Here is an 18,521-nt window from a genome sequence, read left to right as displayed (position 1 = left end):
TTCTCACTTAATGAATAATAGCAGTGAACAGATGCTTCCAAGGTTGCTTTTTTAGTGTTCACTTGTTCTCTTACATTATATTTAGAAACTTTGCCAGTCAAAGGAGTGAGTGATTTCATTTTGGAATTCCTGTTGCCCAATATTTATATTGCTCACTGTCACCATGACACCGGATAGAGTTATAGTTGTGGAAGAAGAGCAATCATTATTGTTGAATATGTATTATTATATTTTTTTATCACTCTGTTTTTAGCCTGGGAGCAACAATACAGTTTTCCTGTGATGAAGACTACGTGCTTCAGGGTTCCAAAAGTATCACTTGTCAGAGGATAGCTGAAGTTTTTGCTGCATGGAGTGATCACAGACCTGTGTGTAAAGGTAAAGATAAAATCTTTTACTAGTAGTCAGATTTAATAGTTTTCACAATTCTTGTACCATGTTATTTTGCCCTTGAAATCTAATGATATTACATTGACATGCATTTAAATATAAACAGCGCTTTTTCCTCTTTTCCTTACTTCCTTAATGAGGGGTCACTTTTCATAATGGCTTTGGTTTAACTTGGGTTTTATGTACATCATTTGCTTAACTGTTTCTTGGATGACATCTGATAAAATGAACTGGTGATCTCAATTACCTTCATTTCTCTGAACTGGAGCCTCCTTCAATACTTGACAGACTGATGGAAAGAATTAATTATAGTAAACATTTAAAGTGACAGCAATTAAGTGACTTATGCTAGAAAGGACAGGCTTCAAATTGGCAGTTATTTTGTATGCAATCAGTAGTTCTTAATGAATGAGCATTGCCGATTTCAAGAAAGAACTTCATGAATATTTGAAATCCAAAAAGAAAGACTAGGCTTTTAAACATTTGATGGAAAGGTTAGAGGTGAGGATTTGGATTCTTTCTTGAACTCTGTAGCCCATAATAAAAGAATGTATCAAATTTAAGCATTTTGGGTCAATGGGAAAGTGAACATTAATTGGGATATTTTGTTAGCTAGCCATACTTTGCAAAGTATGTATTCTATTAGACTATATAATTTTATAAATTGCCAGGAAACTTAAACGACAGTATTGGCAAGAAAAGAGCACTGCATCTGGTACCTTATTTTGTCACTGTTCCAATGCCAGTTGCATATTATTATTTTCACTTTTCTTTTAATTTGAAAATCTATGCTAAAATTTAGTCAAATGCTACCACCAGCAGTGTTATAAATCTCTGGTGCATGCATGCTATTTAGGAAGTTCCAAAAGGTATTACCTAGATTTTCAGTTAAATGGCCTTCAGTAACTGTTGACAAATACATTTTTTTCCATTTCTGTGTGGTTTGTCTTCTGAAGCAGATCAATAGATTTCTAAGGAAATTAGTATAAATTTAACAAGTATAATAGTATAAAAGGAAACCAATACATGGGATTCATCCTTGAAATTTCCAGAAATGGAATTGCAGTTCAATCAGTTCATAAACTTTTGAATAGTAATACAAAATGAAGAGGGAGCTTAACTGCTAAGCTAAATGATTGTTAAGCTAAAAGGTACAAAAGTCGGTGATTGTTGTGAAGGTTAGTAATGATGATCATCCCTGCACCTATATATAGTAATCATATTAATGAAATATCTCATAAGACACCATTAACTAAGTCATGGATAGAATATGTAATTGATAACCTGATAGACAGTGTCACTCATTCACTTCTTTATGTTTGACTACTTAGTTATAGTACATTCTTTATGCAGAACAGGTGATGCATAGTAAAAAAGTTATTAGCAATTAATATAGAGGCATATGGTGAAAAGACAAATAGACAGATGGTATAGACATGGCAGTTTGTCAAATAGTACATACTTTATAGTTTTCATTAGTTGCATTAAAAGCACTGATTTAAATGCCTTTGACATGATTTTATTTGTCCTGTTTATTAATAAGCAGATTTTATTAGACTTAAACTTATTAAAGACTCAAGAATATAGACTTAATTTTTGCGTACACTAATGATGATTGACAGCTTGACATCTTATGCATGAGGTGTAGAAAGAGATACTTCAAAGGATTAGTTAGAAGGTGCATCTGATGCTCTCTTTTGAGATTTCATCCAGTATTCTCAAGCATCATTTTATGTCTTCCCTAGATATCAGCACTATGAGTATTTTCCTTCATTTATATAAATGATCTATTTGAAAAACCAGCTGAATTACACTTTTGAAAAACGGCAATTTGAATATCAACACTTAGTTACATTAATGTTCTGGGGTTGCACTGCAAAATTTTAAATTGGAAGTTACTGATTCTATTAGATGCATTTGATTCAGCAACATAAATCCTCACAACTTGTTCTCACAGGACAGATGACTGGCTGAGTATAAATCTTCCTGCCAGAAATGAAAGATTAACTCACTTTAGGAGTTATCATATAATACCAGCTGGAACTGGCATAGGATCATATTCATGAAAAAGAAAGTTGGAATGAGTCTGAAGCATTTCTGCAGCAGAAATAAAATAGAACTCTGGAAAACGAATGTGACACATCACTTGCAAAATGGAGGCAAATATTGCAGATTATGAACTTTGTTTAGTCCTTAAGGGAAATATAATTTTTAAGTTAATATTTTCATAAGGAGGGGGGCATGAAGATGAGTAATTTCAGAACCTGTTTGCCTCTGACAGGCCTCTGAGGAAGTGGCAAAGTTTATTAGAAGTCTTGATAACAGAGAATAACAACCTATAGCATAGCTAGGGTTGGATAAACAGGGTTCCAGTCCTGGGTGCTGATTTGAAACAGGACACCAAAATGGCATCTCCTGGGATACTGGAAGAAAGAAAGGGTGAAACTGGAATTTGAAGGGAAGTATGAATGGAAATATTGTTCTTCTTCAGTATTTCATTGCAGTATGAAAGTATATTCAGCCTCTTTATCCTATGGATAATTTTTTTTATAGAAACTGGCCAAATTTTAAATCTTTCCAGGATGTGAACTTTACCCTCTCCAAATTTTGGTGATTTTTACAAGCTTTTGACACCAACCCATATCTGCTGTTAATGAACAATATAATGTTCTCCTACACTTTTTTTCAAAGCACTACTGTATTAAAGAGCTGCAACTCTTGAATGACATATCGTATAGAATATATTTTCATCTGAAATCTGGATGCATAGTCTTGCATACAAACAGTAATTCTGGAAATCATAAAATCTATGGGGATGTTCAAATCTGAAATGACCTAGCCTGACATTATAATATAAAGCAGGTTTGGTCATCAGTACCTCTTGGAATTTCAGGAGTTGTTCAGGATTAAAGAAGATCTCTCAGTCTTTCAGACCTTTCTGTCAGAGTTTCAAGAAATGCATATACTAACAGAGAACCCTCACACCCCCCACATCTATTACACCATAAAAACAATATGTATTATGATCACCTCACCCTGATCTGGATTGAACCTTTGTCAATATGGTTAAGTCCAACTCTTAACTGGGGCCAAACACTAGGAAACACATATTGGTCACGTCTATATGCTCATTAATGTGCAGTAAGTACTGTGCATTAAATTTAGCACTTGCAAAAGGAAGTACCAAATAAATGTGCAATAAGCTGCCCTACTGCACATTACCACAATTGCACATTTTTTGTAATGGTTAACGTGCAGAAGACTAATACTACTGCAGTTTAACGTAATAGTACAGTTTTTACTGTGACACTGTAAAACACAGACAATTAATCTACTGTGCATTAAGCATCTTGTGTAGACATACCCACAGTATACAGGCATACCTTGTTTTATTGCGCTTCGCTTTATTGCGCTTCACAGATATTGCGTTTTTTGCAAATTGAAGGTTTGTGGCAACCCTGCATTGAGCAAGTCTATTGGCGCCATTTTTCCATCAGCGCCATTTTTCCAACAGCATTTGCTCACTTCGTGTCTCTGTGTCACATTTTGGTAATTCTCATAATATTTCAAACTTTTTCATTATTATTATATTTGTTACGGTGATCTGTGTTCTTTGATGTTACTATTGTAATTGTTTTGGGGCTCCACGAACCGTGCCCATATAAGACGGCGAAGTTAATCGATAAATGTTGTGTGTGTTCTGACTGCTCCACCGACCGGCCGTTCCCCCATCTCTCTCCCTCTCCTCGGGCCTCCCTATTCCCTGAGACACAACAATATTGATATTAGGCCAATTAATAACCCTACAATGGCCTGTAAGTGTTCAAGTGAAAGGAAGAGTTGCACATCTCTCACTTTAAATCAAAAGCTAGAAAAGATTAAACTTAGTGAGGAAGGCATGTCGAAAGCCGAGACAGGTCGAAAGCTAGGCCTCTTGCACCAAACAGTTAGCCAAGTTGTGAATGCAAAGGAAAAGTTCCTGAAGGAAATTAAAAGTGCTACTCCAGTGAACACATGAATGATAAGAAAGTGAAACAGCCTTATTGCTGATATGGAGAAAGTTTTAGTGGTCTGGATAGAAGATCAAGCCAGCTACAACATTCCCTTAAGCCAAAGCCTAATCCAGAGCAAGGCCCTAACTCTCTTGAATTCTATGAAGGCTGAGAGAGGTGAGGAAGCTGCAGAAGAAAAGTTTGAAGCTAGCAGAGGTTGGTTCATGAGGTTTAAGGAAAAAAGCCGTCTCCATAACATAAAAGTGCAAGGTGAAGCAGCAAGTGCTGATGTAGAAGCTGCAGCAAGTTATCCAGAAGATCTAGCTAAGATAATTGATGAAGGTGACTACCCTAAACAACAGATTTTCAGTGTGGACGAAAGAGCCTTATATTGGAAGAAGATGCCATCTAGGACTTTCATAGCTAGAGAGGAGAAGTCAATGCCTGGCTTCAAAGCTTCAAAGGACAGGCTGACTCTCTTGTTAGGGGCTAATGCAGCTGGTGACTTTAAATTGAAGCCAATGCTCATTTACCATTCTGAAAATCCTAGGGCCCTTAAGAATTATGCTAAATGTACTCTGCCTGTGCTCTATAAATGGAACAACAAAGCCTGGATGACAGCACATCTGTTTACAACATGGTTTACTGAATATTTTAAGCCCACTGTTGAGACCTACTGCTCAGAAAAAAAGATTCCTTTCAAAATATTACTGGTCATTGACAATGCATCTGGTCACCCAAGAGCTCTGATGGAGATATACAACGAGATTAAAGTTGTTTTCATGCCTGCTAACACAACATCCATTCTGCAGCCCATGGATCAAGGAGTAATTTCGACTTTCAAGTCTTTTTATTTAAGAAATACATTTCATAAGGCTATAGCTGCCATAGATAGTGATTCCTCTGATGGATCTGGGCAAAGTAAATTGAAAACCTTCTGGAAAGGATTCACCATTCTAGATGCCATTAAGAACTTTCATGATTCATGGGAGGAGGTCAAAATATCAACATTAACAGGAGTTTGGAAGAAGTTGATTCCAACCCTCATGGATGACTTTGAGGGGTTCAAGACTTCAGTGGAGGAAGTAACTGCAGATGTGGTGGAAATAGCAAGAGAACTAGAATTAGAATTGGAGCCTGAAGATGTGACTGAATTGCTGCAATCTCATGATAAAACTTCAAAGGATGAGGAGTTGCTTCTTATGGATGAGCAAAGAAAGTGGTTTCTTGAGATGGAATCTACTCCTGGTGAAGATGCTGTGGACATTGTTGACATGACAACAAAGGATTTAGAATATTACATAAACTTAGTTGATGAAGCAGCGGGAGGGCTTGAGAGGATTGACTCCAATTCTGAAAGAAGTTCTACTGTGGGTAAAATGCTATCAAACAGCATCGCATGCTACAGAGAAATCTTTCGTGAAAGGAAGAGTCAATCGATGCGGCAAACCTCATTGTTGTCATATTTTAAGAAATTGCCACAGCCACCCCAACCTTCAGCAGCCACCACCCTGATCAGTCAGCAGCCATCAACATCGAGGCAAGACCCTCCACCAGCAAAAAGATTACGACTCGCTGAAGGCTCAGAAGATGGTTAGCATTTTTTAGCAATAAAGTATTTTTTAATTAAGGTATGTACATTGTTTTTTTAGACATAATGCTATTGCACACTTAATAGACTACAGTATAGTGTAAACATAACTTTTATATGCACTGGGAAACCAAAAAATTTGTGTGACTCGCTTTATTGCGATATTCGCTTTATTGCAGTGGTCTGGAACCGGACCTGCAATATCTCCGAGGTATGCCTCTACCAATGTGGTGAAGAAAAAGGGCTGTGTCTGCATACTAATGACATATGATCTTACTAACTCCCTTTTTCCTTACAAATATCTTGAATAAGAAAACAATAATGAAGAGCCTTATATAAGGCTATATGAGTATATCATAGGCAGAAAAGCAATTGCCTCAACCTAGGAATTTGGAGGAGGGAATAATAGCCCATTGCAAATGGTCTTACTTCAGAAAAGAACCAAAGATAAGTTAGCAAACTTCCTAGAAAAGTACTCTCATGATAATCTACCCAACAAATAACTATCAAAACCACAAAGATAAAACAGTGGTTGCTGAAATGGCTAGTATGAGGTACTGGGTTCTTGAATAAAGACCTAATTATGAATCTTTTTAGAAACGTTAACTTCCTTTTAGATATGTATTTTTATTGATATTTAATGGATTGCCATTGCTAACCTGTCTTTTGTGTTAATCTTTGAGGACAGTAATGAATCAAACTTTTGACTTAGATTTGGTGTTTGAGGTGCTGATGTTAATAACAAAGAAATTGTTTTTCTATGAAAGTTTTGATTTGGGTACTTTCCTTCTGTTACAGATGTCTAAAGATTATTCCAGATTAGTATTTCTGTTCTTGTTTTGTCTAGCAGCTCTGCTTGGCAGCCTTATTTGCTGATTTTCTGAGTTTAGAGTTGGAAAAGACAGTAATGTGTGTGCTTGATAATTCATTATGGTTTTCTTGTTGTTACCCTTATTCTGTAATCTATTTTTCCCATGTATGTACTCTAGTAATATATCAGTTTGTTCATTCCATTGCTTTATGGAATCAGTGGTATATAGGGCACTCACTGAGTGTCTGGAGGGGAAGAGGGGAGCACCATTATGCTTCCCCCACTCACCCCCACTCCCACATACACTATTTAGTGCAACACTGCACTGCCCAGATCCTGTGGCAGGGCAGAGGCAGTGTAGAGCTTCCCCCACTGCTTCAAAGTTTCTTGGGGAGGAGGGGGTGGAGGGAGGTGGGAGGTCTCCTCACTTTGCTTCACCCCTCCTACCCTCCAGATACACTGCTGGATGCAGTACAGCACTGCCCAGTCCAGCTCCCATGTCCAGACAGGAGAAGAGCATAAGTTCTCTGCTGCAGTAAAGACTCCTGGCAGGAGGGGTATCCTGGCATTCCTTCATAGTTGGTGCCTGGAAGGCACCCTCCTCACGTCACCCTAATTATGCTACTGTATGGAATATTCCTTGTAGACAGGAAGTTTTCATTAAAGAAGTTGTTATTAAATTGTAACCCGGGTGGCAGCCCAATAGTTTCTACCCCTGCCCAATATCAGGGATGGTGTGGTGAGAGTGGGGCAGGGCTTCAGGCAAGCACCAATTTGCTTTCCAGCTGGCTCCTGCTCTCCACAGAGCAGCCCATGGTCCCAAGGAGGTCTAATACTTAACTGATTTAACTATTTAGACTTTATTTACAAAACAAGAATAATAGGAAGGTTATTTACAAGTGAACTTAAATGGCGTAACCAGAATCACAAAACAAACCAGAGTGCATTAGTCAACCCTTGACTCAAGAACCACAGGTAGGGGAACTGGCAGCTTTCAGCCACTGCCGAGATGCTACCACAAGGAAACAAGGTGGTCACTCCCCGCAGCTCCAACAGGCTTCCCAATAAGAGACAGACTGCAACAGGTTAAGCTCTTCTGGTCTGCAGCGATTAAATTGTATTAAACCCCAACCCCACAAAGAGGCTGAAGGGTGACCCTCCGTGGTAACGAAAACAGCAAGCAGCAAGCAACAGAGTAGGCTCCTGCAGCAATCAGCATGACCCAAGCACAAAGCTCAGGGACTCCAGTTGATGACAATCAGCTGCAGAATAAGGGACAAGACTGAGTCTCCTCTGAGGCAGTCAGTGGCAGAGGGTCAGCAGCACAGGCAGCTCCCAGGGGTCATTGATCCAAACTCCTGCTCGTCAATCCAGCTCTGACCACCGGCCTGTGCCTTGAGTTCCTGGGGACCCTCATCGTGGCGCTCTGCTGCTCCTCAGGATCCCAGTGCCTTGCCTGCTGCTGTCCCGCTTCCCCAGGGAAGTTGAGGGATTTCCTCAACTCACCCGCTCAGCTCCCTGCTCTGGATAAGGATGCCACCTGCACTCCTGGCTGCTGCTTCTTCTCCGCAGTGGAGTGGGGGGCCGACTGCCACCCCTAGCCTCTGAGATGCCCGGCACATCCAGCCCACTGCACTGGGGCCTTGGGGCACCAGCTGTCTGCCCCAAGCCCTGGCTGCTGCTCCCTCTCTGCTGTGGGGCTGGAGGCACGCCGACTGCCGCTGCCTTCTTCTCCCAGGGCCTTTGAGACTCCTCAGAGGGGTCTCTGCTCCCTGTGCTGGGTCAGCTCACCCCAGCTCTTCCTAGGCCTCCTGCATTGTTCCCCTGAGTCACTGTCAGCAGCCCACACACACCAGTTCTGTTGCTATTTTTATCCGCTCTGGCAGTCCCAAACCAGCCAACCAGGGCTCAGGGTGGTGGGCCCCCAACCCCAGCCATCCCCCTTCCATGTGAATGAGGGGATTGAAAACCCCTTCTTTCGATTGGCTTCTCCTTTTCCACAGGTCAGGGCTCCCCTGCTCCACCCTTGGGGTTGCTCGGAGTTCACCTGCACTGTTTCTAGCCCGGGGTAAGTATCTCAAGCCAATCTGGTGAGCCCACACTGGCAGTCTCTTACAAAATATAGTCTATGCTAAAAATAAAACAGTAGCTAAAGTACAAAAAAAGAACCAAAAAGGATAAGTACAATTTTGTTCTCCTTGTTTGTATATTGAACACTGAAAATCTGCTCCAGCCCAGTTATGATCTTCAACCATGTTTCAGTTTCCATATTCATGTTAACTTAGCAGCTGTTCAGTTTAAACTTGGTTATAACCCCTTAGGGTGAATTCACACATGCAGGCATGTGTGCTTTCAGCAGCTGACATAGGAACAGCACAAATTTGAGCCAGGAATTTTTGCTTCAGCACCTGTGCTCAGACATGCACTGTGGTGTGGGCCAAGTTGTACCACTTGGGACAAAATAACGCTGCCCAGCTACTCCCAGATCTTCTGACAGGGGGAGCTAGAGCCTGGGGCCATCACCTGTGCTGGCCCCAGCAGTATAAAAGTCTGCCCTGTGCTGGCCCCACAGAATAAAAAGCTGCTCTGGCAAGTAGCTCAGGGCTACTTGCTCTCACAAGCTTCTGGGGCCTGGCTTCTGGGGACACTAGCCCCTGTGCCAGCTGGGCTGCTAAAGCAGCCCTAGCCGAGAGTTCCCTGCACCCTCTACAGCAGTCTGGCAGCGGGGGCTGCTGCCTGGCTGTGACCTGCTGCCACCTGTGACAGCATGTGGCCCCATGGCTGCATGCCTGTCAGACCTGGATGGGGACTGCACAGTCACAGCAGAGGCATCTGCACCTCTGGGCTAGCTGCCAGTGGGCTGTGACTGCATAGTTGGCCTTTGTGTGGCACTACTACCATGTATACCACCACCCTGCCATGTGGGCAGCTATCACCTGGAAGATGTTCACAGTGTGGTGGCCTGCTCTGAACTGTTAAAGCATGTCCTCCTGGCCCCAAGTGGCCAGGAGGTCAGCCACCTCCAGCTGGGTTCCAGGTGCAAAATCTCTGATAAAAAAAAAAATCCCAAATTCACTCTTCATAATACCCCAACATCCATGTTCTTCCACAATTAAAACAAAACAAAACAAAAAAAAACTATATATATCTAGAGAGAGAGAGAGACATCAGTTGGACAATGCTTTATTGATATATTTGCAATTTTAAAGCAATTTGGAAGCCAGTGTCTCTATCATCATAATAAAATAAATTATAAATGTCTGTATGTTTTGATGTTTGCTTTGGTTTTCTTATCATAGAAAAGTTAGAGCTCCTCCTGACCACTTCAATAACTAGGATGTGGGGAGCTGCTCTTGAAGCCACTGCTCCAGCCAGCAGATCTCATCCTGTCTGGCAGCTGGGCACAATGGATGTGTAATGGGGAGATGTGAGGGTTTGCAGGAGCAGAGCGGGAAGGTGTGTGAGGGAATGTGTGTGGAGGGATGTGGGGGGACACGGGGCATGTGGGTAGGTATGTGGGGATTGTGGGGGAACTGTATGGGGGTGCTGCTCAGGAGGGGTGGGCCCCTGACCCCCCTCACAGGGAACAACCCCCAAGGACATGGACTGGTCCTCCCCACAGGGCCACAGGCCCACTTCATGGCCCATATGCCCCCCTCACAGGGCCCACATGCCCCCTGCAGGGCCCTCATGAGCCCCCTGCATGGCCCACAGCTCACCTGCAGCAGCCACTGGGGCTCTCAGGGCCTTTCTGGCATAGCCTCCCCCGTGCAGTGCAGCTCGGCCCCAGCCACCTGGCACCTGATGCTGCCTGCGCCAAATTCTGCAGCCTGGCCCAGATCAGCGCTGGACCATGCACCTTCAGGCAGCTCTGGGCTGCTTGGGTTGTCACCTGGAGCTCTGCGCCACTCACCCATTGCACCAGGCTGCGTCCTCCATGCACAGGCCCCATGCTCCATTGGGCCAGGCCTGTGCATGCAGGATCCAGCCTGGCATGACAGGAAGTCCCTGTGAGTGGTGCGAGGCCCTGGGTCACAGCCCAAGCAGTTCGGAGCTACCTGAAGGTGCACGGCAGCACGCCAAGCCAGGCCAGGCCCGTGTGATATGGCACAGGCAGTGATGGGTGCCAGGTGGCTGGGGCTGAGCCACACTGCCCTGCACCATGCAGGGGCACTGTGCTGAGTGCCCGAATGGCTACTGCTACTGCAGGTGAGCTGTAGGCTGTGTGGGAGGGCGGGGAGGGCATGTGGGCTGTACAGGGGGCAGGCGAGGGACCCACCCCTCCTGAGCTGCCCCCACTACAGGCCTCAAACTGCTCTGAGACATGACAAGAGGCACATGTAGGCTCATCTGGATGCACCCTTAGAGTTATAACAGTCCAGCATTTAAAAAGGGTGTGCAACAACACAAATAATATCTGGTTTTATTTATTTGTGTTTTGCAAATGTGTCATAATACTCTTTTTATATGTTAATTTCTGAACTTTGCTATACTTCATGTAGCAAAAGGTTTGAGCTTTGTCCCCCAAAGAGCTGCTAGTGGGCAGTGTGTTTGACTTATTTCACATTGGTACCAAATGTATGAACATAATTAAATATTTAGCTAGAATAAAGTAACATTATATTTTACCTGAACCAACAAAGGGAAACGAATTCCAAGTTCAGGCATCTACTCAATTCTATATTGGCCTTTTGTGTATTGTAATTCATGTTATCTATAATGAAATAGATGTTATACAATCCCTGAAACACGTAGGGACAATCTTAACTCTTCTTTTTGGTTGTTCGGTCAGAATAAAGTCAAGCTTCCAATATCACATTACAAAGCGTGCGTGCGTGCGTGCGTGCATGTGTGTGTGTGTGTGTGTGTGTGTGTGTGTAATTTCACCAAAACACTGGATTTTGATTTTTCACCAAATAATTTCAAGGTAAATATATATAAGGAATTATGTTTACCTTGAAATTATTTGGTGAAAAATCCTTGTATATTTCTATCCTGTCTCTCTATGATAGAATTGGCAGTTTTGTTTTTTTGTTTTTTTGCTAATGTGGAGTTACCTTCCAGTTAAGACATGTAAGTAACCCAGGACCTCTTCCCCAAAAAACTATTATAAACCTTAATTTCCTTTATTTCATCTCTCTATTTATTAGATTTATATGGTAACTTTCCCCAAAAAAGGTTCAGGGTGGCTTACCATAAAAGAAACAGAAATATAGAAACAGAATAAAATAGGTATGCAATCTAATTAAACTCAATGGGATTATTTATATAAGTAATAATTCTACACATGAATAAGGCTTGAAGAAGAGTCTTCCAAAAAGTATTCCCACATATGTGCTCATAGTAGCACTTAGAAAAAAATAATGGGCCACTGTCAGTCACAGCACTAGATGGATCACTAATCTAATCTTTTATGGCTATTTCCCTCATGATAGACAATTAGTACCTCGGCCCTGTATTATGAAGCTCTATTCTTTATTTTAATTTTAAAAAGTGCTTTCTAATGGAATTGTTAATACTGAGATAGGCATATAAAAAGTCTATTCCTTATTGGAATCATAAACTCTTAATCCATATGATCTCTTCTGGTGCTAAATTTACAAGTATTAAAACTATAGCCATTTTATTTCAATTTTGATGCACTTGATAGTATCATAAAAGGTTAGCATTGTCTCCTAAGTGACTTTCCCCTACCCTTAATTTTGTCTTTTTCTTTTCTAGCTTGTCTTCTATTTAAATCAAACAATCCCTAATCTTTTCAGTGATGCCCATGTCTAGTTCCTTTAAGAATACAGTTACTTAGAGTCTAGCAGTGTGATTCTCAGCTGTGGTGCCACGTTGTGTGAGGAAGTAAATACTTTCTTCCCCCATTTAAGCACCCTGCACCTGTTCCAGCTCTTCCAGCAGCATGTGCAGCTGGTTGTCTGGGGACTGTTTCTTTCCCCAGCCCTTCCCTGCCCCCAGGCAGCCCCAGTGTTGGACCCCCCGCCCCTCGTGCTCCCAGCAACATGTTCTGCTGGGAGCAGGTTGCTATGCATACACATGGACAGAGACACACTTTGCAGCCTGGCTCATCACCTCCACTCTTCCCGGGGGCCACTGGATGGGGCCATGAGGGTGGCTGTGAGGATAGAGACCCCACAGGTGCAATGGACCAATGGTGGAGAGGAGGCAGACAGTGGAAAGAGCAGGGTGTGACAAGGTTAGGTCCTGCCCTTGCTACCCTTAAGTGGTACCAGCTAGATCAGTGGCTATCAACTTTTTATAGCCTCAAGGTCCCTCTCCATAGCTTTTCTGCATTTAGATATAACTCACTGCTTTTCTGCCGGGGTGCTGCACAATTCAGAAAAGTTCTGCTGGAGGGATGCCTTGAGGCTAGAGAGGCTGAGAACCACTGGACTAGTGACATATCTCTATATTTCAAATTACTCTGCTGTACACTAGAATATTTTCATTTTTTACAATGGTCCCAACCAGCTAACGTTTTAAAGTCCATCTAGACTTACAGTTTCATTTATTATTAACTAATATTAATGATTGGATGACAACAAATTTCAAAACACATATTAAAATAAAACGAACTCATTTTTTCTTTAGGTTTTATATCAGGTGGATGTAACATTTATGATTATTAGGGCAGTCAAAAAGACTGAAACATGCTTTAAAACAATTGTTCTTCAAGACACACATATACACACACATACCACAGACACACACCTCCCTTTCCCGAGTAATTGCCTGACATCAAAAGACAACCCTGCTTTAAGTATAGATGTTATTAACTTGATATTTTTAACTATTTAATTTGCTTTTCTAATATATATTTTCTGCATGGTCACCATTAATCTTTTTGGTAATTTGTGTTCTTTTAATAAATGGACACAAACATATTAATTTTAATAAATTAAAATATATGGTTGTTTATTAATAAAACTCTGGGTGGGGGGTGCAGACATTATTTCCCAGTCCTGGAAATTCATTTGCATATGCTTCTGACATATGAGTGATTAGTCACTATATTGACTTCTCTGACTGCTCACAAGGTGTAAAGTTAAGCCTTTGCATGTTTGCCAGATTGGGCTCCTAGTTATTTTCCCATCATGTATTCAATGCATGTTATCAGTGTGATCAATGGCCTTGTTACAAGGACAACTTGCTTAGTCCAGACAATTATTTACTTGAAAAAAACCTCCTAAAATATTTACCAACAGAAATGTTTCCCTCCCACTAACATGGGATGATGAAATAAATATCCATAATGGTTGATTAAACTTGTTTCCTTGTGTCTACCCCTCCTGCATGACTGAGCTTCTGTGGAACATTTCTGAGTGATAATCTTTATATAGCTAATTGCTAGCAAATTAGCAAATACAAATTCAACCTGCTGTGTAACAGGAACATTAGTATTTTTGCAGAGTTGATCCCCAAAATTTGGGGTGAGGTGAGCACACTAGCAGGAAGGGAAAGACTGCAACAAGACCTGGATAGGTTACAGGAGTGGGCTGACATAAGCAGGATGCGTTTCAATACTGACAAGTGCAGGGTGCTGCACTTAGGTAGTAGAAACCAGCAGCATACTTATAGAATGGGAAACTCCCTTCTTGAGAGCACGGAGGCAGAAAGGGATCTTGGAGTCATTATTGACTCCAAGATGAACATGGGCCGATAATGCGAGGTCACGGTTGGCAGGGCTAACCGGACCTTGTCATGCATCCACAGGTGCATCTCAAGCAGAGCCAGGGAGGTGATCCTCCCCCTTTATGCGATGCTGGTCAGGCCACAGCTGGAGTACTGTGTCCAGTTCTGTGCACCCCATTTCAGGAGGGATGTGGACAACATGGAGAGGGTCCAGAGGAGGGCCACCCGCATGATCCGGGGACTACAGGGCAGACCCTACATTGAAAGACTGCGGGACCTAAACCTGTTCAGCCTTCACAAGAGGAGGCTGAGGGGGACCTGGTGACTGTCTATAAACTCACTAGGGGGGACCAGAAGGGTTTAGGGGAGACACTGTTTCCCCTAGCGCCCCCCGGTATGACAAGGAACAATGGACACAAATTATTAGAGAGTAGGTTTAGATTAGACAGCCACAAGAACTACTTCACAGTTAGGGCGGCTAGGAGCTGGAACCAACTTCCTAGGGAAGTGGTGCTGGCTCCTACCCTGGGAATCTTTAAGAAAAGGCTTGATGACTACCTGGCTGGACTCATTGGAGTCCAGTCTTTTCTCCTGCCCAGGCAGGGGGGTCAGACTTGTAGATCTACAAATTCCCTTCCAACCCGACTTCTATGATTCTATGATGATTCTATGATTATTATCTGAAAAGTAACAAAGTTTTTGTGAAATAATTATTTTTGCCTGGAGAAGCCTAAGGAAAGCTGCTTTTTTGCTATTTTTACCATTATCGCCTTAATATTAATCTGATAGGTTTGGGGTTTTTTTTACTTCAAATCGTGAAACACAGTCCAAAAGGTGCAACTATGACTACACTTGTTTTTTTTCATTCACTGACATTTTTCACATTAGGCCAAAGGAAATTCCTTAACAGTATTTTATTAGACCAACTTAAATAGTTGGAAAACATTTTTTAGCAAGCTTTTGAGTTTAAAAACCCTTCGTCAGGCTGAGGAAGTCTCTGCAGTTGGTGTGTGTGCTTCCTGGATGGAATGAAAAGTAAAGAAGCCAGAGGCTTCTACTGGTAAATAATAGTAGTAGGCTACTAGTAAATAATAGTAAATAAATAAGAAAGAAATAGTAATTCTTTACTATTCATTCCATCCAGGAAGACCACACACCAACTAGAGACTTCCTCAGCCTGATGAACATTTTTTAAATTTGAAAGCTTGCTAAAAAAATTTTCCCAACTATTTACATTGGTCTAATAAAAGATTTACCCAAAGAACCTTGTCTGCCTGTGTTGTTAGACCAATACAGCTACAACCTACACCCCCATTGGTATTCCAGTAATATTCAGGCAACAGAATGGTGCCATCTATCATTTTTCTTCTGTTACCAGGTCCATAGATCACCTAATAAGCAGTGAGGATATTAGTGGTTGTATATCACAGTGACAACTCATGGTTAATGGGAATTTGCATGACAGGAGAAGGTAATAAGAAGGGTGGAAGTGGTTATTACTGTTGTTGTAACAATAGACCCATTATTAAGCTATTATGTGCATAAACCCCTGCTGAGCTATGATGTATGCCATTACATCCAGTTCAGCGTTCTATCTCCAAGAGTGATCAGTACCAAAAGATTCAGAAGACAGTGAATGCATAAGAGAAATCCACCTCTTCCATTTCCCTTTATGAATAAATAATGGGAAATGACACTTTTTAGTATGGTTTTCCATCCTCATAGACAGTCATCAAACTGTTGTCTCTGAATTCTCTTCTTTCAAGAGCTTATATATCCTATAGAAATATAAAAAATGTTTTCATTTCAATAGATACTTAGAATAATTTGTATAGAATATTTTATTTTTTTTCTAAAAGCATAATTATATACCCTTCAGTAAATTATATAGGTTATATATATATATATATATATATATATATATATATATATGTGCATGTATATGTGTGTGTGTGTGTGTGTGTGTGTGTGTGTGTCATGGTGAACAATAACAGAATATGTTGGTAGTAGAGGATGTTCCTTCTTAACCTTGAAACATGAAGATTTATATCTCTAATAATTTTTTTTACCATTCTTACATAACCATGAATATTTTTATTACCTGTATAAATCTTTAAATCTTCAGAACAATCTTTGGAAGGAGTTACCCAAGTTGTGTTACATTTAAAAAAAAATCCTTTCATTGATTTTAAATTTAATTGGATGTCTTTTGGTTCTTGTAATATGCAGTGGATAATATGCAGGAATGACTGATTTAATCCCTTTATATTATTTAATAATTTAGATCCCTATATCATGTCCATTTTGATTAGTCCCTTATAGTATTAAGAAGTCATAATTACTCCAGTCTCTTCTCAAAGCAAGGCCTTTTCTGGCCTCTGTTATGTTAGTTCCAGTCAGTGGTATTGCTAGTAGTGGCTTTCATACTTCCATTGCATCTTCACTGAGCCATTTTGACATACAAGTGACCTAGAATGGAAATTTTCTTCTAGTACAAAAGTTCTCAGACTTTAATACATAGTGAATTCCACCTTAAGAATTCCCACAGCTCCTGGGCTGTGCTGTGCTGTGGTGCACGTAGCTGATGTTGGCTGCTCCTGGGGCCACTCCAGCATGGGCTGGGGTGAGCTTGGACAAGTGAAGCCCTGAGCAGCCCTCTGTGCAGCACTCACCCCAGTACTGGCTGCAGCGGCCTCAGGAACAACCGACACCAGCTGCCTGCACCAGGGCACAGCACAGCCCAGGAGCAAAGGTAAGTGGGGACAGGCAGAGCACAGTGCATCCCAGTGGCTGCAGGCAGCTGGGGCCAGCTGCTCCTGGGGCCGCTGCATGTTGGGTTGGGGTGAGTGCCGCTCTGTTCCTTCTGCTTTGCTTCCTTGTGCAGCCCCGGGAGCAGCACCCCTCTACCTGCCCCTTCTGTAGTCCCAGCCTCACTTCCTCCCTCCCTCCCTCACCACCATAGGAACCTATCCCTATTTGTTACATTCATTGCAACCCTCTTTGAACCCTATTTGTGGGTTCACTTTATGCAAATTCAATTTATGTGCCGTTCTCTGGGAATGCGTGTATAGCATAAATCAAGGGAAATCTGTAGCTGCAATTAGGGCTGCATCGATGTATCAGTTGGCTATCAGATCGGTACCAATAAAAGAAAAAATGACATTATTGGCCATCGGTCTTTTTGGGTTGTTGTAGCCAATAATAACAACCGTGTGCCCAGAACACCCTGGTGAAAGTAGTCTGGTCTCCATGCCCCACCACCAGCCCAAGCCCATGTCAGACTACAGGTCCCAGTGAGCAGCCAGATGGGAAAGGACACCAGGGAGCGGTCACAGGGCACCACGCTTACCAACAAAAGGGACCGTCACTGGCTCATGCTGCTGCCACTGCCATGGCAACACTGTGTGCATGGGCCTAAGTGCCAGGGCTGCCATGGAGACATTGGGCTGTGCACAGGCAAGGTAATATGCTGCACAAGGTTAATCATCAGTTATCAGTATAAGCCAAGAAAATCTTTGTCAGTGCACCCCTAGATACAATCACAATTGTGTGAAAACTATTTTTGGTTTTCTTTGGCCCCCCCAAACCTTCCACATATCAGGTCAAATGAAATATTTTGCTAACTTGCATTCTTTGTAAACTCTGATTTTCAGAGAAATTGAAAAAAGATTTTGAAAAACAGGTGATTTGAATAAAAAAAAGCAATAGTCCATGGAGAAACATTGAAAGCAAAAAGGAATTGAAAAATCAAAATATTTATTGTCAAAATGTTAAAAGATTTTTTTTCATATTTTCCCAATGAAAAATAATTAGGCAAATTCTGTATGAATTTCTGAAATGTGTAGTCTACTTAAATTTGCAGTTTTCAACTAATAAAGTTTTAGTCAGTTTTATTTATAGTGGATTTCTGGTACTATAAGCCAGTTTGGCTACTCCCTTATTGCAGCATATGTACCTGCTCTTTTTGGACATACATTACATTATTTCAGTGCTGTGTTAGCCCAGCTCATGTTTCTTACCACATGAGCTATGGAGAGCAGACAGAACTAGTGGAGTTAGTTACAGAGCATACATCTTCATATATACCTGTAATTTTGTA

The 18,521-nt window shown here is 41.6% G+C and overlaps 1 protein-coding gene across 4 annotated transcripts in view; it reads left to right on the top strand.

Annotated features, from left to right (window-relative positions):
* Nucleotides 1-18,521, top strand: part of CSMD3 (CUB and Sushi multiple domains 3) — a 1,311,906-nt gene that overhangs the window by 573,272 nt on the left and 720,113 nt on the right. For all 4 annotated transcript variants that reach the window (XM_090040525.1, XM_090040524.1, XM_090040523.1 and 1 more), the window contains one exon: nt 254-378. In XM_090040525.1, the coding sequence (XP_089896651.1) occupies nt 254-378 (125 nt within the window). The remainder of the gene's footprint in view (nt 1-253; nt 379-18,521) is intronic.

Source organism: Crocodylus siamensis, chromosome 3 (assembly GCF_052110815.1).
Source record: "Crocodylus siamensis isolate JL-2025a chromosome 3, ASM5211081v1, whole genome shotgun sequence".
NCBI classification, from domain to species: Eukaryota; Metazoa; Chordata; order Crocodylia; family Crocodylidae; genus Crocodylus; species Crocodylus siamensis.
The sequence above is the reverse complement of the archived record's forward strand: the minus strand, read 5'-3'. Positions and strand labels throughout refer to the sequence as shown.